The sequence below is a fragment of the Malaya genurostris genome, chromosome 3, assembly GCF_030247185.1.
Source record: "Malaya genurostris strain Urasoe2022 chromosome 3, Malgen_1.1, whole genome shotgun sequence".
Taxonomy (NCBI): Eukaryota; Metazoa; Arthropoda; class Insecta; order Diptera; family Culicidae; genus Malaya; species Malaya genurostris.
In genome coordinates, this window is record NC_080572.1 from 119,034,961 (window position 1) to 119,059,716 (window position 24,756).

The following is a 24,756-nucleotide window of genomic DNA, read 5'->3' on the forward strand; positions in this document are numbered from 1 at the left end:
TATTCATTTGTGCACTATTTGAAGTAGAGATGGTCGGGTTTCGAACATGACATATGCATTAGAAAGATGGCAGTATTTCCAAATTCAAAGCAATTTCATATTTATATTGATCGGAGATGGCTTAACTGATTTCTACAAACTTAGACTCATATGAACAGTCCTATGCTCCCATATAAGGTTTCTGAATTTCATTTGGATTCGATTTCTGGTTCCGGAACTACAAGATGATATATGTAATGAAATTGAAATAATGTCACTCGTTTTGTTAGTAGATGGCTGAACCGATTTCGTCCGTCTAATATTCAAATGAAAGGGCTTGAGATACCATAAAAACTGCTCTTTTTTTATCAAATCCGACTTCCGATTCAGGAGATACAGGGTGTTTAGTGTAGAAATTTCACGTAAATTTATCGGGTTTATCGGGTTCACAAATTCTGGGAGTCGACGACCAAATAAACATTTTTCAGTTTTACCGGTATTCGGTTTTCGACCCCAAAATTGTATGTGGAACGCACTACGATTTCTCTAAGATGGCTACACTGATTTTCAAAAATTACGAATCTGATGAAATGATTAGCGGCCCTTACACGAGTCATCAAAAATTTCATTACTAAAAAATAATATCGTTTTATTGAACGTGTATGGTGCAGTAATGACGAGATTTCTATCAAATTTGAAATACATCATTACTTAGTCATCATTAAAGATGAAAAAAATAATTCTCGTGTAAGGGCCGCTATTAACACCTAAACGTTCAGATAGGGATTTTCATCGAATTTATTTTTTCAAAAAATCATAACTCTGGATACAGTTGACCAATTTTGATGCGTCCAGTGTCAAAACATTTTATATAAGTACTAGCTGACCCGCCGAACTTCGGCTCGCCCAAAATTTATATGTTCGAATTTATATTGTCAAAATTGTCAAACGACTAAGTGGTTAACGCTTCTCTCCAATATTTTTCTAATTACTTAACCTACAATCAACGGAATTCGACACACATTCGCTTTAGCAAACAAAAAAAAAGAAAATTTAATTAATTAAAATAAAATAATGAGAAATACTTCTGTTAAGTAAAAATAAAGCAAATGAATAGATTGTCATCCCATCCTTTGAGTCAAATCACTGAACAGATATCCCTCTCTAATGGCTTCGACATAATAGACGTTTTCTCTTCCAGATGTGATTCTTGCTTCCGGTAATCGATAAAAAAGCTCCTTAACCAGCATTTTGAATTGACAAACTTTATACAATAATGAAGTTTTTCTCTTCTAGAGTTGTTCATTCAGTAAAGTAGGATATATTTACAATTTGTATTTAGCCCATATAACCGAAATTTCGTAAAATAGATTTGGCTTAAGAAGCATACAAAGCATTCTGAACAGTTCGTTTTTAAGGAATTACTCATACTTGAATGTTCAACCGACGCAACAGAACAAATTTTGAAGCAGTTTCTTGTACAGCTTTTAAACAGCGAGAAAGTTTTCTGTGCGTTCAAGTTGCCAAAATGTGCCACGCGTACTTTAGAGCTCTAATAAAGTGGATATTTTTAGGTACTCAAGAACTTTTGGTGGCTTGGAGAGACGACGCTTGCATTTTAAATTGATATTGATCTGACCAATTTGAACAATCTTCTCAGAATATGAAATAATCTTAATCCATCTTGAATGTTGATATCTAACGTGCGCTTCGTGTAATCTAAATCATTCGAAAGCAAAATGCAAGAAAAATCTCTTAGTTTGACCTTAGTGCTTCTACAACACAATCTTTTCATTGGTTCACAATGACCAATATTATTCATCTGACTCCATTACACACATTCCATCAACTGGTGACCGATATCAGAACTTTTCTCCTGTCTACAGTGGTATTTCTAGAACAGTCATATACATTCCGCCAGTCATTTAGTAAGCAATAATTTCGCTACCCAATTAAGCACGTGGCTCGAAATGACGAATAACATAGATCAAGTATGCATGTGAAATCCAACACAAAACAACTCGTTGCGCGCCAAACAATTTTTCAACAATATAGTATTCTTCTCTTCGACGACCAAACACATATGCAACTCTTTATGCGACAAACATCTTTCGATGATCTAGTAATCATTGACGACTTTTTTAACGAAAAATTCTATTTTCCATTCAAAACAACTTTATGGATTTTTTCAACGTTTCCGGCAAATTTTCCTAATTTTTTCCGTCCGTCCATCCGTTCTTACGTGATGCGATTACAAAGAATGATCTCTGCATTTATATATATATATATATATATATATATATATATATATATATATATATATATATATATATATATATATATATATATATATATATATATATATATATATATATATATATATATATATATATATATATAAATGAAAAAATATATACAGACAGAAATATTACCAAAAATTAATCTTCATTTGGTAGAGTATATGGTCTTCATTTGGTAGAGTATGATATATTTACAATTTGTGTTTAGTCAAAGTAACCAAAATTACAAAGTATTCTGAACAGTCCGTTTTTAGGGAATTACTCATACTTGCGTTCAAGTTGCCAAAAAGTGCCACGCGTACTCAATAGCTCTATTAAAGTGGATATTTTTCAGGTACTGTGGAACTTTTTGTTGCTTGGTGAGACGACGCTCAAATTTTAATTTGATATTGATCTTACAAATTAGAACATTCTTCACAGAATAATGCATAGAAAATGTCAGTCTCAATCCATTATGGTAATCCTCTTGGACATTGATCTAATCAGCAAAATTCAAGGAAAATCTCTTAGTTTGACATTAGCGCTTTCACAGCATAATCTTTTCATTGATTAATTCAAAAATTTTCAGATTTGTTAAACTTACACTCACAATTACCAATATTATTCATCTGACTCCATTACACACTATCCATAAACTGGTGAACGATATCAGAACTTTTTCACCTGCCTATTACTAGAACAGTATACATTCCGCCAGTCATTTATTCATTTTCGTTTGTTTGAAGCTAGTTTCGAACCTAGTTTCAACATTGTTGAACTAAAAATCGAATCAGTTTCGAACCTGGTTTTTATATTAGGTTTGTTCAGATCCTCGTTGCTAAGTGTGAAACGAACACAGTTTCGTTAAAAAGTGTGATGAAACTACCCTGAGTCAGTTTCAGTTTTCTCAAGCGAAAACGATATTAGTAATCAATAATGTTGATACCCAATTAAGCACGTGGCTCGGAATGACGAATCACATAAATCAAATATGGATGTGAAAACTTCACACAAAACAACTCGTTGCGCGCCAAAAGATTCTTTCAACGATCTAGTATTCCTTTCTTAGACGGCCAAACACTTATGCAACTCGTTATGCGCCAAACACCAATCGTAGATCTATCTATCATTGACGATTTTTTCAACGGAAAATTCCATTGTCCATACAAAACAATTTTATGGATTTTTCACACTTTTCCGGAAAGTTTTCCTATTTTTTTTGATGTACGAACCCGATGGGGGTAAAAACTGCTCAAACAAAAAAAGAATCATGTAAATCCGTCCATCCGTTCTTACGTGATGCGATTACAAAGAATGACCTCTGCATTTATATCTATATATAGATATAGATGGGACTAACCCAGAAATTGTATAAAATGTGTAGGACTTACTAGAACTCATAAAATGTAATGTCCAATTCCGGTAAATCCGGATTGTGGTTCCATCGAATTGTGCTTGAAATTTGACATGGTATTTCATCTCAGGACTTCTCAAATTGTTAGAAGACTTTCAAAACTAATTTGTAAACTCCAGTTTAGGATTTGTTAGCTGATCTGCATATTTTCGATATTTTGATGTAAATTCAAAATTTTTTCCACTTAGAGCTGTTTGATCAACTACTTTTTCAGCCTTAATAACATACTTCTAACGGCAGAACAGACATAACCCCATGAGATCTGGAATAACTCCGGTGTTTTTGGACCGCTGCGGTTCCGTAAGAGTCACTAGAAGAGTGGACTAGAAGAAAATCTGATTTTTTTTACACTGGACGCATCAAAATTGGTCAACTGTATCAAGAGTTATGAATTTTTTATCCCTATCCCTACCCGAGCGTTTAGGTGTTAACATTCCATTAGGCGAAATTGACTGACTTTGGCTACACCGTTTCCGAGAGTATCAGGAATAGAGAAGCTAAGAGAAGGCCAAAACGAATTCAATAAACAAAATCTAATATTAAAATAAACTTATGGTCCCATACAAAATTGGTGAGTTTTATCCGATTTCGATTTCCAGTTTTGGAGTTACAGGTGGATGAGTCTTGCAGTTTCAAAATTTTAATAACAATTCGCTTAAAACGACGGTATTGATAAAAAACGTGCTTAATCCACCTAGCAGTGACATGATACCTTTTTTATCAATCCGCATGTGTTTTTTGCATGAATATTCTTCGGTGTTTCAGTTTTCATGACATTATTTTAATGACCGTAGTTTTAAGTGGCAATTTGAGATTTTAATCACTCACTACTCTGTAATGTCGAAAATGCAAATCGGATCGAATTTGAATCTAAAAGTGTAACAATCGATTAAACATTCCATGATTTGTCGAAGTAATTTTCACTTTAGAGTTTAGGGTAATTTAAGGTACTTCCAGTTCCGGTATTCAAAAACCAGCATAACCCAAACCTATTCGTATGGAAATATGACGAATAATTTGCAATATTTTTAAGTCCAACTTTAAAGCTTTTCGGGATTGTCATCTTCTATATCGCTTTGAATTTTAAAAATTCATCATCCTACAATTTCAGAATTGGATAAACGTGGATTTATTTTAATTTGAACTTTTGTTTCTGAAATTCGATTTGGCTTTTTTTGAGAAAACGATTGAGCTTTGAGAAACGATTCGATACTGGAACCGGAATTCGAAATTTGGTGTAACCGAAGTTAGACAATTTCACCTGAGTAGCTGTATAATTTACATTTGTTTCAAAATGTTTGAAAATCAATGTAGACATCTTTGAGGAATCGTAGTGCGAATTATTTTTTTTGGTGCCTTCCGAAACGAAAACTGAATACAACAAAAAATGAAATAAGTTTATTGAGTTATCGACTATCCAAATCTGCTAACCCGATAAACCTGATTAATTTATGTGAAATAGACATTTTTATACTAATCACCCTGTATCTCCGAAACCGGAAGTTGGATCTGACTGAAAAACAAGATGTTTTATAGAATCTTAAAACTTTTCATTTGAATCTTAGATCGGTTCAGCTACGAGAAAAATGAGTTACACAGTTTTAATTTCGTTTCACATATCATCCTGTAGTTCCGGAACCAGAGGTCGGAACCAAACATAAAACAGGAACCTTTTTTGGGAGTGTACGCCTTTTCATATGAATCTGAGTATATAGAAAAATTGAGTAAAATAATTTTTACACACGCATTTGCTGATCTCGACGAACTGATTCGAATGGTATATGGCTGTTATGTTCTTCCAGCATTTATTGCTGTAAGTAGTTTAAATCAATATAATTATGGAATTGCTTTCAACTCGAAAATTCTGCCATCATCTGGTTTACATATGGCATATTCGAACATGGCATAATGTTGCTTAAAACGAACCGTGCTAAAATCGGTCCGAGGCAAAATATCATGCTGTACACAGTCTTTTGGGTACTTTGAAACAAATGTATGTAACAGTATAAAAAACCGTGTTTTATGTTGCTCCCAAGCATTTCTTTGCCAGACAGCGCTCAAAACTTCTACTGCAGGAATAGAGGAAAAAGTTGCTTACACAAAAATTTCGATATCTCCGTTAAAAATGCACGGATTTCAACAATCTATGGCTTGTTGGATAGGTATTACCGTGCGGAATCTAAGTCTGAAAATATATTTTGTGTTCAAGGTCAATTGTGACAGATACTGTCAAAAACTGATCATTTTGACATAAAACTTCGTATAACTCAAAAAGTATAGGACTCGACCTCTTAGTTGACAACACACATACAGACGGACATTTGCTCAGTTCGTCGAGCTGAATCGATTGGTATGACATTCGGGCCTCGAAAAATTTTTCCAAAGTTTGAGCGAATTCTATACCTATTTTTTATATTTATAAAAAAAGGTAAAAAGGTATCATCTCGTTTTTTTCGGGTTTCGGGTTTGGAAGAAAAATTAATCTCGGGTTCGGGTCTGGTACGGATAACAGTTCTTTATTTTCGATTGGGTACGGGTCGTGTTCGGGTTTTGAAAAATGCTTACCGGATGGGTATAAATAACTAATTCTAGAGATCGAAGTAATCTGTTTTTTAACTTAAACGACTTATAATGACTTATATTTTATAGAGACAAAATATGATTCTTATAACTACTCACATTTAGCTTCCGTTAAGCTATGTGAGTTTAGCACTAAATTATTATTCAATTTTTCAAGCATTCCTAGCTTTTACATCCCTCGACGAAAGACTGAATAGTCGAAACCGAGGATCGTGAATAAATAATATAATGCAGAGCGTGTTTGCATTCTTACATTAATGCGAAAATAGTATTTCACGAAAAATCTCATGAAATAGCTAATGCAATCAATAAATTTCATGACACCTTCCTCAAAAAACGCTTTGTTTATCCCATGGGGTTCGTCAACAGAGGAGCGTTTTCTGAAGAAGGTGAGACGACTGAGACGACAGTAATTATTGACTACGTTTTGCAAGATTCAAGGTGTCGGGATTCGCTTGATGTCCAGTCATTACACGATAGATACTCATCTCTTTCGAATCGGGCTTTGTTTGTGCTTGTGCAGATGTTTTAGGAAACGAGTAAGCAAAAATCACGCTCCTCGACAAACCTTATAAGTAAAAAAATTCTAATGGGTAAACAAAAATTCGATGCCAACGCAATCTCATTCCAACTTGCATATATAACGGATGATGAATCAAGCAGATGGGATGAATATCGATACGGTCACCCTATATTTCTAGAAAACAATGTTGAACAAACATGAAGCTGCAATCCCATGTGTTTATATTTTCAATGCTTCGCCATGAATTAAAAACAATGAGTAGAAATTAACTATAGTAGCCTCGATTACTTCACCATACTTCATCTACTTTGGCCTTGAATTATTATGTATCAGCTATAAAAGCACGCGCTCTCGCTGTCTGGCATTGGAGCAATAGACTACACAATCAAACTAAAGTTGCATCATCTCATTCCAGCAATCTCATAATACTACGTACCGTTAGATCAGCGAACAAGGGTCAAGAGAAGTTCTTAAATATTATTGTGACGTTTCCGTTAAATTTCTAAATTTTCAGTACCAACGCGGCTGCAGTATAATGCACGATTGCAGTGTACTGAAATTCCATTAAAATGTACATAGACGGAAAACTTCGCTGTAGACAGTAGAAAAACATTCCGTTTTATGTGCTATGTATCTGTATTCCAGCTGGTATAAAAGCCAGAATTATGCAACTGAATATTTTTGTATGGCATAATCTACACAGATTATAGTTGAAATATATTGCTGGAACCAGTCAGAACGTTTAAGATCAACAGAGGTCACAGACAGCAGGAAATAGGGGAAGGAGGGTAAAGCGGAGACATTTTGGTTTCATGATTCTCACTATTTAAATAAGATAGGGTAACAGAGATATTTTGGCCTACTTTAGGATTGATATTATTTTGGCCCACTTTGTAAAAATATCCACCAAATGTTGTAATATCTTTGAAAACCCCTTCCGTAATAGGTAATTTAATGTGATTAGCTTCAAACTGATGCAACATGGGTTACTGAACTTCGATAAAATCCGATAAAGTCGATAAAGTTTGTTAGGTGGGCCAAAATATATGAAGTGGCCGAAATACCTCTGTTACCCTATTTATTCCCTATAAATATTCGCATTGTCTTTAATAACTAATAACTTGAGCTTGAGCTTGAGCGACCACCCCTGGTCGCTACTCCGTTACTGATCGGGATTAGCTGAAATTGTACAGGGAGTTTCTAGATGATCCGACTTGTGACTGGTGAATCATCCTTCAATGTACATCTTCTGGTAATCCCAGAATTCATTGATAGATACCGGCGCCGGCCAGGTCCGAACGTAGATCGTCTAAGGAATGGGAAGGGATGTTAGTCCAACACTTGTTGTTACTAGAGGCCGCCCTTCACAAGTGTCAGGGGAGAAGGAGTGAACGTTTCAAAAAATATTCTATATTAAAGTCCCGGGCAGTCTTGATTCCGCTTTATTATTTTAATTATTTATTAAAATTATTAAATGGTTATATTGGTTGATCTGGGCAGCCGGCTACCGAGAAAAATATTAATTTATTATTTGAAATATTAATATCAAGTGTTTTTTTTTTACTATGTATTCATTATACCGATATATGTTATCTCTGTTATTAACTTTGTAATATCAACGGATTTGCGAAATAGTTGATTTTTGTCATTCAATTTATGATCCTGAAAGACAATCAATAACATGGAAGAATAAAACATTACAAATAAAATTTTTCTCCGAAGCTAGACGAAAATTGATAGGTGGAATGAAAAGAAAAATTTAGTAAAATAGAGTAATCAGAAGTGAAACATTGAAAATATCTGATAACTGAGGGGGAAAATAAACTCCTGCAATTGTCGCCTTTTACGACATGGAGCAGGAACCCTGTGGATCTATTCTTGATTCATTTTTTTTCCACCGGATTCCACACGGCATCTAGGCTGGTACTGTCCGGAGAGAACTAATAGGTACTATCAATTCCCTAGTGGACCCCAATCCCTGTCTTTAGTAACTAATAACTCGACTAAAAACTATTTTATCTTAAATATTCGATACGTTAAGTAATTGTTCTGAACGATTTAAAAAGCCCTCCATGGAGGGGGTAAATAGGGGTACTTTATAGAATCTCACGATAATGCCGTTTACATTAACGGATATTCACGAATATTTAAAAAACCAATATTCCGTTAACAATTGATTGATAGAAAATTATTTATTTCATTTTTACAAAAACTGTTCAAAAATTACATCCAGTACAAAATTAACGTCTGCATACCAATCTGTCGAAAAATAAATAATTAAAAAAATGATTACAATGAATATAAAATAAATTAAATTCCTTTTTGCACATCGAAATTGTATCAGCATGATTTACTAGAGTTTGCACTCACCGGTGACGTTATGTGTGAATGTCTTTATAAGAATGCATGTAACTGACGGACCGTTTGAATCGTACTTAATAACACATGGGCAGAAAAGTCCCGGGCCTAACACATAGATGGAGCTAGTTTTATTGCAGTCACCTTTTTTCAGTTAATACGAACCTTTAAAAGACAGCTGTTAAAAATTCATGATATTCTATTTATTAGTTTGTGTGTTATTGTGCTAAGAGTGACGCTACTTTTGTTATTTACAGAACAATGGATCAAAAAAAAATTCGTGTTTTAATTTTACACTGCTTCTTGATGGGAAAAATACCGTTCAAGCAAAGCAATGGCTTGAAAAGTGTTATAGAGACTCCGCTTCATCAGAAACAACAATAAAACGTTGGTTTGCTGACATAAAACGTGGTTGTAGAGACACCGATGATGCAGAACGGAGTGGACGTCCAAATGAGGTGGTAACGCCAGAAAACATAAAAAATCCACAAAATCGTTTTGAATGATCGAAAAGTGAAGTTGCATGAGTTAGCTGACATCGTAAAGATATCAAAAGAACGTGTTGGCTTTATATTGCATGAGCATTTGACTATGAGAAAGCTCTGTTCAAAGTGGGTGTCACGTTTGCTCACTGTTGACCAAAAACGAGAACGTGTTGATGATTCTGAGCAGTGTTTGGCCATGTTTAAACGTAACAAACCGGAGTTTTTGCGTCGATGTATGACAATGGATGAAACATGAATTCATCACATCACTCCGGAATCAAAACGATCGTCATGTGAGTGAACAGCAATTGGTAAACTTCGTCTACAGCGCCCGAATGAATCTTGAGAAAGGAAACACCATTACCAGTGAACATTATATAGCGTTATTGGAGCGTTTGAAGGCTGAAATTGCAAAGAATCGACCGCATATGGCAAATAAAAAAATTTGTTTCATCAAGACAACGCATCGTGAATTGAACTTCGAATTGATCCTACATCCACCGTATTCGCCAGATTTGACTGGAGATTACGTTGATGAATAGAGGTAATTTTGAGGCGAAGAAATCGTGTTCTCTTTGTTAGGCTCGGGCCTTTCAGCCCATGTGTTACGTTATTGAAGCGCAAAAGAGAACACTATGGAATACAACGAAATTTTTTTCAAGTATAGATTGTAATACCTTATGTGTGATTGAAAATTTTGAACAATTAAAATGACGCACCGAAACAAAATGCCAGTGTCATAAATATAACACTTTTACAAGAAAATTGACGAAAACGCGTGGTAAAATTCGAGGGTGTTTCAAAACGAAATTCTAATTTTTTTCGGTAGCTGTCACCATAAACAAGAAGAGATATCAAGAAAACCCCGCTTTGTCCCCCTTCCCCTTACATGTTATTCCCTACAACTGATTGAAAAAATTCGTATTAAAGAAAGAAGACAATCAAATAAGTCACTAAGATCACCGAATTGCATTTTAATATCCTCAATCTCAGCAATCGAATGTCAAATGATACAAGGTTGGCTCGGAAGTTTTAGGATTTGGCATACGCTAAAGCTGTCTCTGAGTGCTCGATCAACCCGATTTACAGTGAGATTATAGATGTCATTGAATTTTCGGTCAATCTATGAAAACCATTCTGGGGATTTTTTTTGCTCTCTAATTGAATTTTTTTCCCCGGGTGCAAATTTTCCTAGGTACGCCACTGAGTATCTGTAAGCAGAGTGACGCACCCTGTTCATTTAGATGACCCATTTTTGTCCGTATTTTTGCAAACGAACAAACGACCTATCAAATACAAACTGCCTGATTTCGAAAGAGAAACGACTTTCCGTGAGACTCAGATATATTTGCTTCATAAGACTTCTATAAAATGGTGACGGGCGTTGAATCATGGGTCTTTGAATGTGAGCTCGGGACTAAGTAACAGTCAACCGTATGAGCCAAATTCAAAGAAAAGTTGTTCGCGCATGGAGTACTTCGAATCGTCTATTTCTTCGGGAAAACCTGCCATATCGTCACAAACCACGTAGAACCATTAACTCTGAGTAGTACAAAACCATTTGTTTACGTGAAGGTTTCGGAAACATTAAAAAAATGAACCGCCTAAAAAGAATTATTATCACCACGACAATGCGAGCTCTCACACACCGTGTCTTTTTGAACGTTCAAAATATCGAATACTTTCTTGTTCCCACACGTCAAAAATAAATCGCGTTGTGCACGGTTTTCGACGACTGAAGAAGCGGATGATGCGTTCGTAATGCATGTTTCGAAGATATCTTCTTCGGAGTAGGAAAAGTGCTTCTGAAATCGGTTCGATCGCTTGCAAACTATATTGATTTTCATGAAGAATACCTTGAAAACACATACACAAGCAAAACAATGCGTGATTCCATCGCATTTTCAGCCTTACCATTACCTAATCAAACTTATATGTATAGGAATTTCAGTAACATTTCTTTTGCCGACAAAATAAGACTTTTAATAACATTTATTCTACGCATATTGAAAAACATAAAAATCCACAAAATCGTTTTGAATGATCGAAAAGTGAAGTTGCATGAGTTAGCTGACATCGTAAAGATATCAAAAGAACGTGTTGGCTTTATATTGCATGAGCATTTGACTATGAGAAAGCTCTGTTCAAAGTGGGTGTCACGTTTGCTCACTGTTGACCAAAAACGAGAACGTGTTGGTGATTCTGAGCAGTGTTTGGCCATGTTTAAACGTAACAAACCGGAGTTTTTGCGTCGATGTATGACAATGGATGAAACATGGATTCATCACATCACTCCGGAATCAAAACGATCGTCATGTGAGTGAACAGCAATTGGTAAACTTCGTCTACAGCGCCCGAATGAATCTTGAGAAAGGAAACACCATTACCAGTGAACATTATATAGCGTTATTGGAGCGTTTGAAGGCTGAAATTGCAAAGAATCGACCGCATATGGCAAATAAAAAAATTTGTTTCATCAAGACAACGCATCGTGAATTGAACTTCGAATTGATCCTACATCCACCGTATTCGCCAGATTTGACTGGAGATTACGTTGATGAATAGAGGTAATTTTGAGGCGAAGAAATCGTGTTCTCTTTGTTAGGCTCGGGCCTTTCAGCCCATGTGTTACGTTATTGAAGCGCAAAAGAGAACACTATGGAATACAACGAAATTTTTTTCCAGTATAGATTGTAATACCTTATGTGTGATTGAAAATTTTGAACAATTAAAATGACGCACCGAAACAAAATGCCAGTGTCATAAATATAACACTTCTACAAGAAAATTGACGAAAACGCGTGGTAAAATTCGAGGGTGTTTCAAAACGAAATTCTAATTTTTTTCGGTAGCTGTCACCATAAACAAGAAGAGATATCAAGAAAACCCCGCTTTGTCCCCCTTCCCCTTACATGTTATTCCCTACAACTGATTGAAAAAATTCGTATTAAAGAAAGAAGACAATCAAATAAGTCACTAAGATCACCGAATTGCATTTTAATATCCTCAATCTCAGCAATCGAATGTCAAATGATACAAGGTTGGCTCGGAAGTTTTAGGATTTGGCATACGCTAAAGCTGTCTCTGAGTGCTCGATCAACCCGATTTACAGTGAGATTATAGATGTCATTGAATTTTCGGTCAATCTATGAAAACCATTCTGGGGATTTTTTTGCTCTCTAATTGAACTTTTTTTCCCGGGTGCAAATTTTCCTAGGTACGCCACTGAGTATCTGTAAGCAGAGTGACGCACCCTGTTCATTTAGATGACCCATTTTTGTCCGTATTTTTGCAAACGAACAAACGACCTATCAAATACAAACTGCCTGATTTCGAAAGAGAAACGACTTTCCGTGAGACTCAGATATATCTGCTTCATAAGACTTCTATAAAATGGTGACGGGCGTCGAATCATGGGTCTTTGAATGTGAGCTCGGGACTAAGTAACAGTCAACCGTATGAGCCAAATTCAAAGAAAAGTTGTTCGCGCATGGAGTACTTCGAATCGTCTATTACTTCGGGAAAACCTGCCATATCGTCACAAACCACGTAGAACCATTAACTCTGAGTAGTACAAAACCATTTGTTTACGTGAAGGTTTCGGAAACATTAAAAAAATGAACCGCCTAAAAAGAATTATTATCACCACGACAATGCGAGCTCTCACACACCGTGTCTTTTTGAACGTTCAAAATATCGAATACTTTCTTGTTCCCACACGTCAAAAATAAATCGCGTTGTGCACGGTTTTCGACGACTGAAGAAGCGGATGATGCGTTCGTAATGCATGTTTCGAAGATATCTTCTTCGGAGTAGGAAAAGTGCTTCTGAAATCGGTTCGATCGCTTGCAAACTATATTGATTTTCATGAAGAATACCTTGAAAACACATACACAAGCAAAACAATGCGTGATTCCATCGCATTTTCAGCCTTACCATTACCTAATCAAACTTATATGTATAGGAATTTCAGTAACATTTCTTTTGCCGACAAAATAAGACTTTTAATAACATTTATTCTACGCATATTGAAATGCTTTATAATTAAGAGGAAATTTACAATACTCGAAAAACAGTCATTGTTAAATAATTTTGTAGCAGTTGTCGTTGAAAATATCAGTTTATTTAGTTAATCTTCATCTTGAACAAAATGATTTTTCATGAAGATTTTCTTAGACTTTCTCATTTGTACATATTTTTAATGAACCTTTAGTAGTATGGCAACTTGAACCGGAACATCCTTTATACTTATGAAACACACCGGATTATTTAGTATAAATATAATGCTACATCAATATTCGATTTTTAAATGAGAATGCAACAGCCTATACAAAATAATATGGTGAAGCTCAATACTTGGAGTTACACGGAGGGTATTTGATTATCATTTTTAAAACTTATGCTACCGCCAAACTGTGGTTGGAGCAACACAGATCCAACATTTTATATTTTCATAGCATTCGGAAAAAAATGTAGAATCTTTTGTCAAATCTTTTAGAGTACGTACGACACTTTGCACGAGAATTCACGTGACACGTTGATCGGATAATACCGCAGCGTTTCATGACACATAGTTCTCGTGCAGACGGATGAAGGTTGAAGCATAAAGGCTATCTGGATCAGGGAATAAAACGATAAATACATAGAAAAAAAACGCTATTTACTGTTCCATGCGTCCATAATAAGATCGTGTGCACTTGTTCAAGCAATTTTACTTCTAGGTACCGCTTCGGTAGGAGCATTGTCGTTGTATCGTCTCGTACGAAGAACAAATATATTTCACTTTTTTCATAGGTAACCGATATTGTGTTTAGAAATGTGGCCGTGAAAAACGTTTCACATAGGTGAGTATTTTGTTGAATGATTTCAGCAGAAATAATACATAAGTTAGTCCACAAAGCAGCTCATTTGACGAGACACTTGTTCAATTACCCTCATCTGTATCGAGCTAAGAAATCGCACTTTTCTTTTTCCTAGATAGGTCCCCTCAGCTGATTACGCGCGAATTTACTTTTTTACATTTTTTGTTATACAATTGTCACTTTGTAGCACATATGATAAAAATATCACCCCAATCCCAGCACGTATCTGCAGTCACAAATTGGTCAACTACATACACAAACCTACCAAGGTAAACCGGAAACCATTGTCCCGTGTCAGTAGCACTGATTATACGCAAAACATTCGTGCACCTTTGTTTAGGTCAATTCATCGTCAAAGTAGCACAAAATTAGAACAGCTGGCGACAGTGTGACGTCACAACGCGAATCAAATTAAATAAGGTTAAATGCTCAAACAATTATGAGAGGTCTACTATATCTAATAAAAATGCGAAAAAAAAAGATTTGTTTCGGTAACGTTGCCGGTTTTGTGTTGACTACACCCGACTCTTCACTCGTATACTGAGTGTTTCTGACATAGCGACTGATTAGCAGGCGAGTGGTACTATTTACTGACACTGAGGCGAGTTCGGCTGGTAGTATTGTCGATCTCGTGAGAGTATTAAGGTTTATTTAGACTATAACCGTACCGTTATGGGAGAACTTCTGTATTTGTTATTAGAAACTAGAATGAATGAAACTTTTTGTTCTTTTTAGTGAATGTCAATGTTACAGTAATCCATGTATCATGAATTTTAATTTTTTTTGCTGTCGCTGATGTGTCACGGCAAAAGAACCTCTCTCATAAAACCTTCGCGTTATTACTAACGTAGCGTCTGCAGTGTGCTTTGGACAACATGTGGCATGACAGCATGGTGTGTGGCTTAGTAGTTGAGCGAAAATAAAACAATGAACCTCCTAGGCATCATCGTACGATACGTTTCGTTGTTTTCCGAGAAGGCCGCTATACAAACACAAAGCCATGCTGCATGCATCAAGCAGCCGAGTGCGGCTTGTCGTACATAATGGGTGCAACTGAATCTCAGACGAATAACTGGTGTGTGTGTAGACATTGCGATTCAGTAGCCGTCTGGTGCGCGATTTTTATAAATAAATGTTAATGGTACGTGGGGAATGTGGAGCCATACGGCCTCATCGATATTTTTACTAACTACTAATTCAACTAACTAACGTTTTATTATGATTATTACACTCACGGTAAAGTACCGGAAAACTGTTAATAGAACCAAATTCAATGGAAATTGGATTTCTAGATATGGAAGTTGGATTTTTCGGAGCAAATCGCAAAAAAGGGAGACCATATGGGAATCGAGTTTTAGCGACTCTTGGTTCTAAATTTGGATGAAATTTGCACGTTACTACTGGAGCCTTTCAAGAGATTGATATATGTAATATTTTTGTCCGGAAAAAATCAGCCTAGAATCAGCAAGGAATAGAAACACTGGGTACCAGCGATCATGTCGTAAAGGGCGACTATACTATAGATTTGATATGTTACAACACATCAGTCAAAAAATTGTTTTAGCGACGTAGTGATTTTTTCTTCGAAATATGAGGAACGACCTCATAATTTCCTTGAATTTTGCACTCAAATGATCTAACAACGCTTATTGATTGTCTTTTCTTTCTTAAGATAATCGATGATGATCATACACTGGGCATCCAAAAATAGTGGGGCCATAACCTTCACCGCTAAATGTTGTGCCTTTGGACACTTCGGACTTGATTCGCCGGTTGCAGTTCACTAATATGGTGATCGTTTTGATTCGTAAATGAAATGGTGTATCCATATTACATCCATTGTCAAATATCGACGGAATAAATCCGATTTGTTACTTATAAACATGACCAAATACTGCTCTGAATCATAAACACGTTGTTGTTTTTGATCGACTGTGAAAAAACGTGGAGTTCACTTTGAAAACAGCTTTCCAATGGTCGCATGTTTATGCATAATTGTAGACACGCTGCCTTATGATATCTTTACGGCCTCAACTATCTCGCGCGATTTCAATTTACGATTAGATATAAACAATTTGTTTTTTTTTTCTGAAGAATGATGACTAGAATCTTTAGCATCATCGATGTCTAAATTGAACCAGAATCGAAATAATAGACTTGATATGGCGTATCTGCAAAGCTCATTCACAACCTCTAATATTAGTTACAAAATTGTTCCACACACTGCGTTTATCCAATCGTCTCCACTCTGTGATGCTTTTCAAGTACTGTCACGACCTACCGCAGCTTCGCTTCATCTAAAGCAATAATAATAAGAATCACATTTGAAAGAGTTTGGACTGGAGATAGTTTTCCCAACATTTTGACTCTTAGCTGGCATATTGACCGAGCTAGGGTGGTTCTATATTTTCAAATTATTTGATTATTTAAAAAAAGGGATTATTTAGGTACTGTCGGAAAGATTAACAATTTTACAAGATTTTTTAAATTTTTAGATGTATTTCGTATATTAAAAAGTACTCCAAAATTTTAAAGCACATTTCTCACACTTCCGATCTTGGCTTGGCACCACCGTGGAGTTTTTAGTCATAAATAAAAAAAAATTTGAACGTGCTTAGATTTCATAATTTGTAATTTTTTATAAATCTAGAGTGATAACAAAATCAGAAGTTTGAAAAAATAAGTTTCGAAATTTTGAAACATTTTTAATGCAAGGAATACAACTTCAAAAATATTGTAAACCTTTCTGACAACACCTAAAATGAAAATCAACAGAACCATCCTTGGTCCGTCAATATGGCGCTTATTGGTTTTAATTTTTTGGAAAATCATCTCTAGTTCAAGCTCTTTCGAATATGGTATAACGTGATGAATTCCCTTTAAGTGCAAATCTCATATGCTTACCCGCATAAGAAATAATCCAAAATTTTAAAACACATTTCCTCACACTTCTGATTTTAGCACTACTGTGGAGTTTTTAGTAAAAACGTGCTTAATCCACCTAGCAGTGAGATGATACCTTTTTTTTTATCAATCCGCATGTGTTTTTTGCATGAATATTCTTCGGTGTTTCAGTTTTCATGACATTATTATAATGTCCGTCGTTTTAAGTGGCAATTTGCGATTTTAATCACTCATTACTCTGTAATGTCGAAACTGCAAATCGGATAGAATTTGAATCTAAAAGTGTAACAATCGATTAAACATTGTATGATATGTCGAAGTAAGTTCCACTTTAGAGTTTACGGTTATTTAAGGTACTTCCAGAGCCTGTATTCAGGAACCAGTATAACCCAAACCGATTCGTATGACGAATAAATTGCAATATTTTTGAGTCCAACTTTAAAGCTTTTCGGGATTGTCATCTTCTATATCGCTTTAAATTTCAAAAATTCATCATCCTTTAATCCTAGAATCGGAAGTCATTTTGGATAAAATTGAATTTATTTTAATTTGAATTTTTTTTTCTAAAACTCGATTTGGCTTTTTTTGAGAAAACGATTGAGCTTTCGATACTGGAACCGGAATTCGAAATTCGGTGTAGCCGATGTCAGACAAATTTACCTGAGTAGCTGTATAGTCTACATTTGTTTCAAAATGTTTGAAAATCAATGTAGACATCTTTGAGAAATCCTAGTGCGAATTAAATTTTTGGGTGCCTTCCGAAACGAAAACTGAATACAACCAAAAATGAAATAAGTTTATTGGGTTATCGACTATCCAAATCTGCTAACCCGATAAACCTGATTAATTTATGTGAAATAGACATTTTTATACTAATCACCCTGTATCTCCAAAACCGGGAGTTGGATCTGACTGAAAAACAAGATGTTTTATAGAATCTTAAAACTTTTCATTTGAATCTTAGATGATTCTTAGATTTCGTTTGAATCTTAGATCGGTTCAGTGTTCAGTGTTCAGTGAGTTACACAGTTTTAATTTCGTTTCACATATCATCCTGTAGTTCCGGAACCAGAGGTCGGAACCAAACATAATTCTGATCTCGACGAACTGATTCGAATGGTATATGACTGTTATGTTCTTCCAGCATTTATTGCTGTAAGTAGTTTAAATCAATATAATTATGGAATTGCTTTCAACTTCAAAATTCTGCTGGTTTACATATGGCATATTCTAACGGTTATGTTGCCAAAAACGAACCGTGCTAAAATCGGTCCGAGGCAAAATATCATGCTGTACACAGTATTTTTGATACTTAGAAACAAATGTATGTAACAGTATTAAAAATCGTGTTTTATGTTGGTCCCAAGCATTTCTTTGCCAGACAGCGCTCAAAACTTCTACTGCTGGAATAGGGGAAAAGTCGCTTACACCGAAATTTCGATATCTCCGTTCGGTCTAGCCATCTCAGAGATCCACCCACATACATACACACACACACACACACACGGACATTTGCTCAGTTCGTCGAGCTGAATCGATTGGTAAATGACATTCGGCCTCCGAATTTTTTTCTAAAGTTTGAGCGAATTCTATACCTATTTTTTATATTTATAAAAAAAGGTAAAAATAAATAATTTTTGAACGTGCTTTTTTATAATGTGGACGACAAGAAAAATTTGAAATAATTATAACAATAAACCATGCGTTCTTAGTTCTAATAGTTATGCACAATACGTTTACTTCTAATCGAACTTGAATGGAGACGCAAGGTTGAATGTTGTGCTTTTTAGAAAAACTCAAAAATGTTTTTTTTCATATCCAGACTATTAACAAAATCGGAAGTGTGAAAAAATAAGTTTCGAAATATTTATGTATTTTTAATGCAAGAAATACATCTTCGAAAAATTAAAAAAAAATGTAAACCTTTCAGACAATGTCTAGAACATCTCTGATTTTTTGTTAATTCGATAGAGCGGTTGCTTTGAAAACTAAATGAAATGAAAATCAATAGAACCACCCTAGCTCCGTGAATATGGCGCTTATTGGTTTGAAATCTCCAACAATTTCTCTTCAATCTCTTTCAATTATGGCATAACCAGATGAGTTCCCTTTGGGGGCAGATTTCACATGCTTACTAGTATCGTTTTTCATTGAAAAACACTGGTGGCGTGGATTGCTCTGGTTTTGCACTTTCGAGCAGAAATGCAACATTCTGACGGTATTTCATTGCGATTTCTGCTCGAAAGTGCAAAACCAGAGCAATCCACGCCACCAGTGTTTTTCAATGAAAAACGCCATAGGTTAATAGACTTCATACTTGCGGTGGTGATTTGTTCGAAAAATTGTTGTGATTTTACATCCTATAAGATGCACATAAATTGAGCGTCATATTTTGCACAAATTTTTATAGAAGAACATGTAAAATTGTGTGGTTTGAAAATTACAAGACTTGAATCGAATGGAATAAAAATCAAAACATTATTTATTTTTATATTTCTTTCTGTGTTACATTACTTAAAAAAGTCCTACAAAAACGCACTACTTTGAAAATTCACTTAAAAAACGCATAACTGAAATTACAAAAACGCATACGCATACTGCATACAAAAACACATTACTTTGAAAATTCGCGTAGAAAACGCATAACTTTAAAAATTTGCATAAAAACTGCATTACTTAGAAAATTCTTTCAAAAAAATGGCATAATTTTGAAAAATCGCATAAAAAACCTAGAAATTCGTGGGAGAATGCATTACAATAGAGTATTTCTGGGTAGATTATACGTATTAACAGACCCGGGGGCAAGATTCATTTATGTACCTAACTAACTGAAAGATTATTTTTGTTTGCTCGGTGGATTCCATCCACCGACCTTAACGTCCACCGACCCCTTAAGAACGTGGGCTCGGGGGCACGTGGGCCCGGGGGCACGTGCCCCCACTGCCCCTCTGTAGAAGCGGCCCTGGAGTATTTACGATATTTTTCATGTCGAACCGATAATTTAGTGAATAGTAAACAAGAAAAGAAAATGGATTGATGATGTAACTTTAAAAAAAAAACATGTTATTTTGCTACTGTGGTGATTCAAATCCTCACAATGAAAATCTTAAAAATTTGAACTTTGAGTTCCAGTTTGCCCTAATGCACCGTGTTGATGAAATATGAGCGAAGAAATTATATAGACACTCAGACAAAATGATCTTCGAAAGTCATAAGTTCGAATTATGACTTTCAGACATAATGATCATTAATGTATTCCATAAGTTTGTTTTATGATATAGAGGGGACATTCGTTAAGACTTTTGCACAATATATTTATAAGATATTTTCTATGAACTTCACATAATCGGTTGAATGAATTTTATGGATCACGTTTTACGATAATCATTTCATTTTTACCTTTTCGGCGAAATTACCCTTTCGGCGAAACGACTTTCAGCGAAATAACCTATTCAGCGAAACGACTCTCGGCGAAATGGCATTCGGTGAAACGACTTTTGGCGAAATAACCCGCTCCCCTGTAAACACTGTACTGCATCATAATCAAGCATTGACTGAAATAACTTTTTTTATGCCCACCACGCTCCCCCACACCAAAAAGCTTCAGTTTGGAGCCCCCTGGTAGTAGACGCAACTAGTCTCAGCGGAAAACAAGAAACAAATATACACTGGCAATAATAATACTAGAAATGCACATTTAATTTTGATACAAAATCCGCTGAGATTCTATGTATTTAAGCTTTGATGTGCAATTTATTATTAACATAAAGTGGAGTCCCAGTGGAAAATATTTCCTTTTAAGGGAACTTTTAACTTTACCTTCCATTTGTCCGAATCACTGTTTGCTTTTTACAAATTATTTACATTTTAGATTGAAAAAAAATCCATCATGTCCAAACTTCGTTTTTTAATTCGCAAACAAATAAAATCTCAAGGAAATTGTTTGAAAAATATCAGATTATTCGAAAATTTAAAATATAAATTTAGTTATTTAAGGCTTATTGTACCAATAGTTATCTCATTGATAGAGTTACCATGTAATTTTGCGGATTACTCCACTTTCAATAAACGAGTTGTGATATAATGGGATACAAATTGTTCACTTCAGTTCTTAAACCTCATTCTAATTGATAGTTTTAATAAATGAGACGTATGAAGGAACTGAGAAGATTTTCGGCGAGAAAAAATTTAAAGCACCTTTTGTCAGTGAATAAACTGATTCTACATTCTAATCTATAATGGTAACGTTGATTGCTATGGTTGCAAAGTATTAGAATTAACTGTAATGTTTAAAAAACAGCTCTACCATTATATTGAATCATTTGAAAAATGTCCTTTTGAAATCGTGCTGTTTGTTTTCGTTCAGTGTAGCAGTCTACGTTGCGATGTTGTTGTCTATAATCAAGCAACCAAACCACACAAACCGGTCAGAAGCTGTTTTCTGTATTGAGAACTGGTTTTGATGATGGTCGTGAAATCATGACTGATAATACTGGCAAGCAGAGAGAGAGCAGTCCACGAGTAAAGCATGCTTCAGCGGATTCTTCCACGAGTATTGTTACTTCAGAAGGTGTTAAGTAACCTATAATTAGTAACAACAGGTCATTTTATTAATGTTCTATCAATGTTTGGTTATTGTCCATGTTACGAAAATGCTAAGCCTAAAACTATGAATCATTAGTCATTACTTCTTCACTTCGAATACGTTGGTGCGTTGAGCTCAAGGTTATTCATCACATGCCGTCTAGTTGTAGAGTGCACATGTACCGGGAACTTGTTTTGATGTGATGACGTGTTCATATGAATGAATGAGTAAATTTGCAAACCAAACCGATTTGCCGCAGCGAACGCGCGGAGTAACATCAGTTATTCGCTTGACAAAAAACGAAAGCGCTAATGGCGCAACTATTTGAGGATCTACACCCAAATTTAGCCTCAATGCGATGAACCTATTCCATTAGACAATAATCGATTACATAGACGCAAAGCAGCTGTTGACCAATTTATTCGCTGCGTCATTTACACTGTTTCTCAAGGTATTTGTAATGCTCCACGGACACGCTAGAAAACGATTTGTTGGGGTTATGTCCTTTGTCAGCCCTAAAAGAAAGCTTTTGTGTTTTGAATAAATAATGCGTGTCAAGTGACCACACGACGTTTGTGCTTACAGATTAACGCTTGACGTGACAATATGTTTTTTTTATTGTTTCAGGGTTTTTTATTGTATAATTGATCAAATAGCTAATTATAGTTTAAAATATTTTAGCCAAAGTAGTCCATGGCTTATCATAATCAAAGAAAGATAAAAGTAGATAAAAATGCAATTTTAGATTTCAAACAACAACAAACAATAGAATTTGAAATGTATAAAAATCGGAGGAAAAAATCCGTTGAAATTGCTTTGTTAAAAATGTGGATTTGAATAAGTAATTGTTAATAATCCAACGAATCCGACTCCATATATCACGTTTAAACATACGAACCTCTTAGTAGTTTTCACTTTTACTAGGTAGGAACTTCCGACAGAGAATTCGAATAAGGAACATTTCGAGCAGCCCCTGAGAACGCAACTTAATCTTGTATCTCACGGGCCTGTCACATATCAGTACATATGCAGTGACGAGTACAAATTGATAATAATTCAATTTAGTCGAGTGCAAAGTTCTATACGAACGCATGTAGATAAAATATGTATGGATGCTAAACAAAACGGGGAGCTTTTTTCTTTCTTTGTAGACTGCGATTGTGCATCGATTATTTGAACATCTGTACTCACTCGGTCTGTGACGATGGGCCGCCTGTTCGAGATGGGAATGCTGTCTGGCTAATTGTTCGACCATCTCTTCCAGTTGAAGCTTCTGGTCACGTTCATGCTGTAACATTCTAGACCATTTATGTCCCTGTGTTTGCGCCGTTTGTAAATAATCGGAACATGTCTGGTAAAAAAAAAAAGCGAAATAGTTCACCGTTAAATGTTGTTCGTATTTCCAATGGATCAAATTTTCACCTACGTTTATCATGGCATTGGAGGATATCCGGAACAGCGTTGCGCGTTCACTGACTATTTTCGTCTTACTTGCTAAATCTTCGCCGGATTCGAGCTCTGATAGGGCCCGCTGTAAGGCTGCACCATGCTTCGTAATTAGGTCGTAGCACGTCTTTAGATTTTCTAATCGCACAGATAACTCTCTTACAACTAGGTTAAGTTCCTCACTAGGTATCGTATTGGCTGCAGTGTCCTCTTCCTCCTCATCGCTCTCCATTGCCCGTCTGCGAAAAAGGCGGAACAAAAGCGTGTGCAAATTGATAGGATATCCATTAAGTTATCGGAAACCAGAGCAGATCGAGGGACACTTACATTGCTTTGGCTTTGGCCAACTCCAACGCTGTCACCCAGGACTGCCGTTCGACTTCGTTGGCTGCCTTAATGTGGAACGTCTGTGTCCCACCGTTCGATATCACAAATGTACACGAATCCACGGTATGGATAAGGGCTCCATGGAGGGATATTGTGCCGCGACAGGTGTGTGCCATCTCGGCTTGATATCTGATGGATCGATTGAAGCACAACGTATTTAGTATAGATGAAGAAACACATGCGAAATAGACAGAAAAAGAGAAAGAAACAGCGTTTGTATTAGGTTCCAGTCCTTGTGGGTATTTACTGTGGCAAAATGGATAGAAAAAGCATAATTACAAGAAGAATAACCAATGTGACAGTTCCACCACCTAGTTTTAAAATAATAGCAAAAATATACACAACCAGCCACCAAATTTGACACGATCGACTGAATGAAGCAGAAACAATTGGTCTCATACAATGTTTGAATAACTTTTACTGCTCGAGTAAAGAGACAAGAAATTCTAAATATCGTAATAAAAAATGGAATCTGGTGCTTTCATTAGACAAATAAATAATTTAATCATAACAAAATATATTACAAAGAATACAACAAAATAAGTATTAGAAAGCTAGATTCAAAGTTTTTTTTGTATAGTGAAATATAGAGTTTCGAAAATCAGAAACCATGTAATATGGTATTTTTTTTAAACGTACATGACGTGTAAGTGCGGCACGATGTTGACAATGTTTGTAGCCAAGCAGTCGATGATGAAATGTTAGCGTGCCTAACAGGCTTTTTAGTTGGAGTCATATTTCAATGATTGGTATCCTTTTAAAATCTAATGATACAACATTTGGATTGTTGAAATCTCTAAAACAAATCGAACAATATGACTATATTTTAAAGCACATAGCGAGTAGGTATATCATTTTGAATAGAATTCAATTCGAACAACGTTTTCAGGTCCAACCAACATACCTATTACAAACATGTAAGTTTAGTAATTATTAATTCGCCATCTTGAATTT

The 24,756-nt window shown here is 35.4% G+C and overlaps 1 protein-coding gene across 3 annotated transcripts in view; it reads right to left on the reverse strand.

Annotated features, from left to right (window-relative positions):
- LOC131435076 (oxysterol-binding protein 1) overlaps positions 1–24,756 on the reverse strand; it is a 69,887-nt gene that overhangs the window by 3,528 nt on the left and 41,603 nt on the right. For all 3 annotated transcript variants that reach the window (XM_058602580.1, XM_058602579.1, XM_058602578.1), the window contains 3 exons: positions 23,743–23,931; positions 23,396–23,654; positions 23,161–23,320 (listed from right to left, as the gene is read on the reverse strand). In XM_058602580.1, coding sequence (XP_058458563.1) covers positions 23,161–23,320; positions 23,396–23,654; positions 23,743–23,931 — 608 coding nt within the window. The remainder of the gene's footprint in view (positions 1–23,160; positions 23,321–23,395; positions 23,655–23,742; positions 23,932–24,756) is intronic.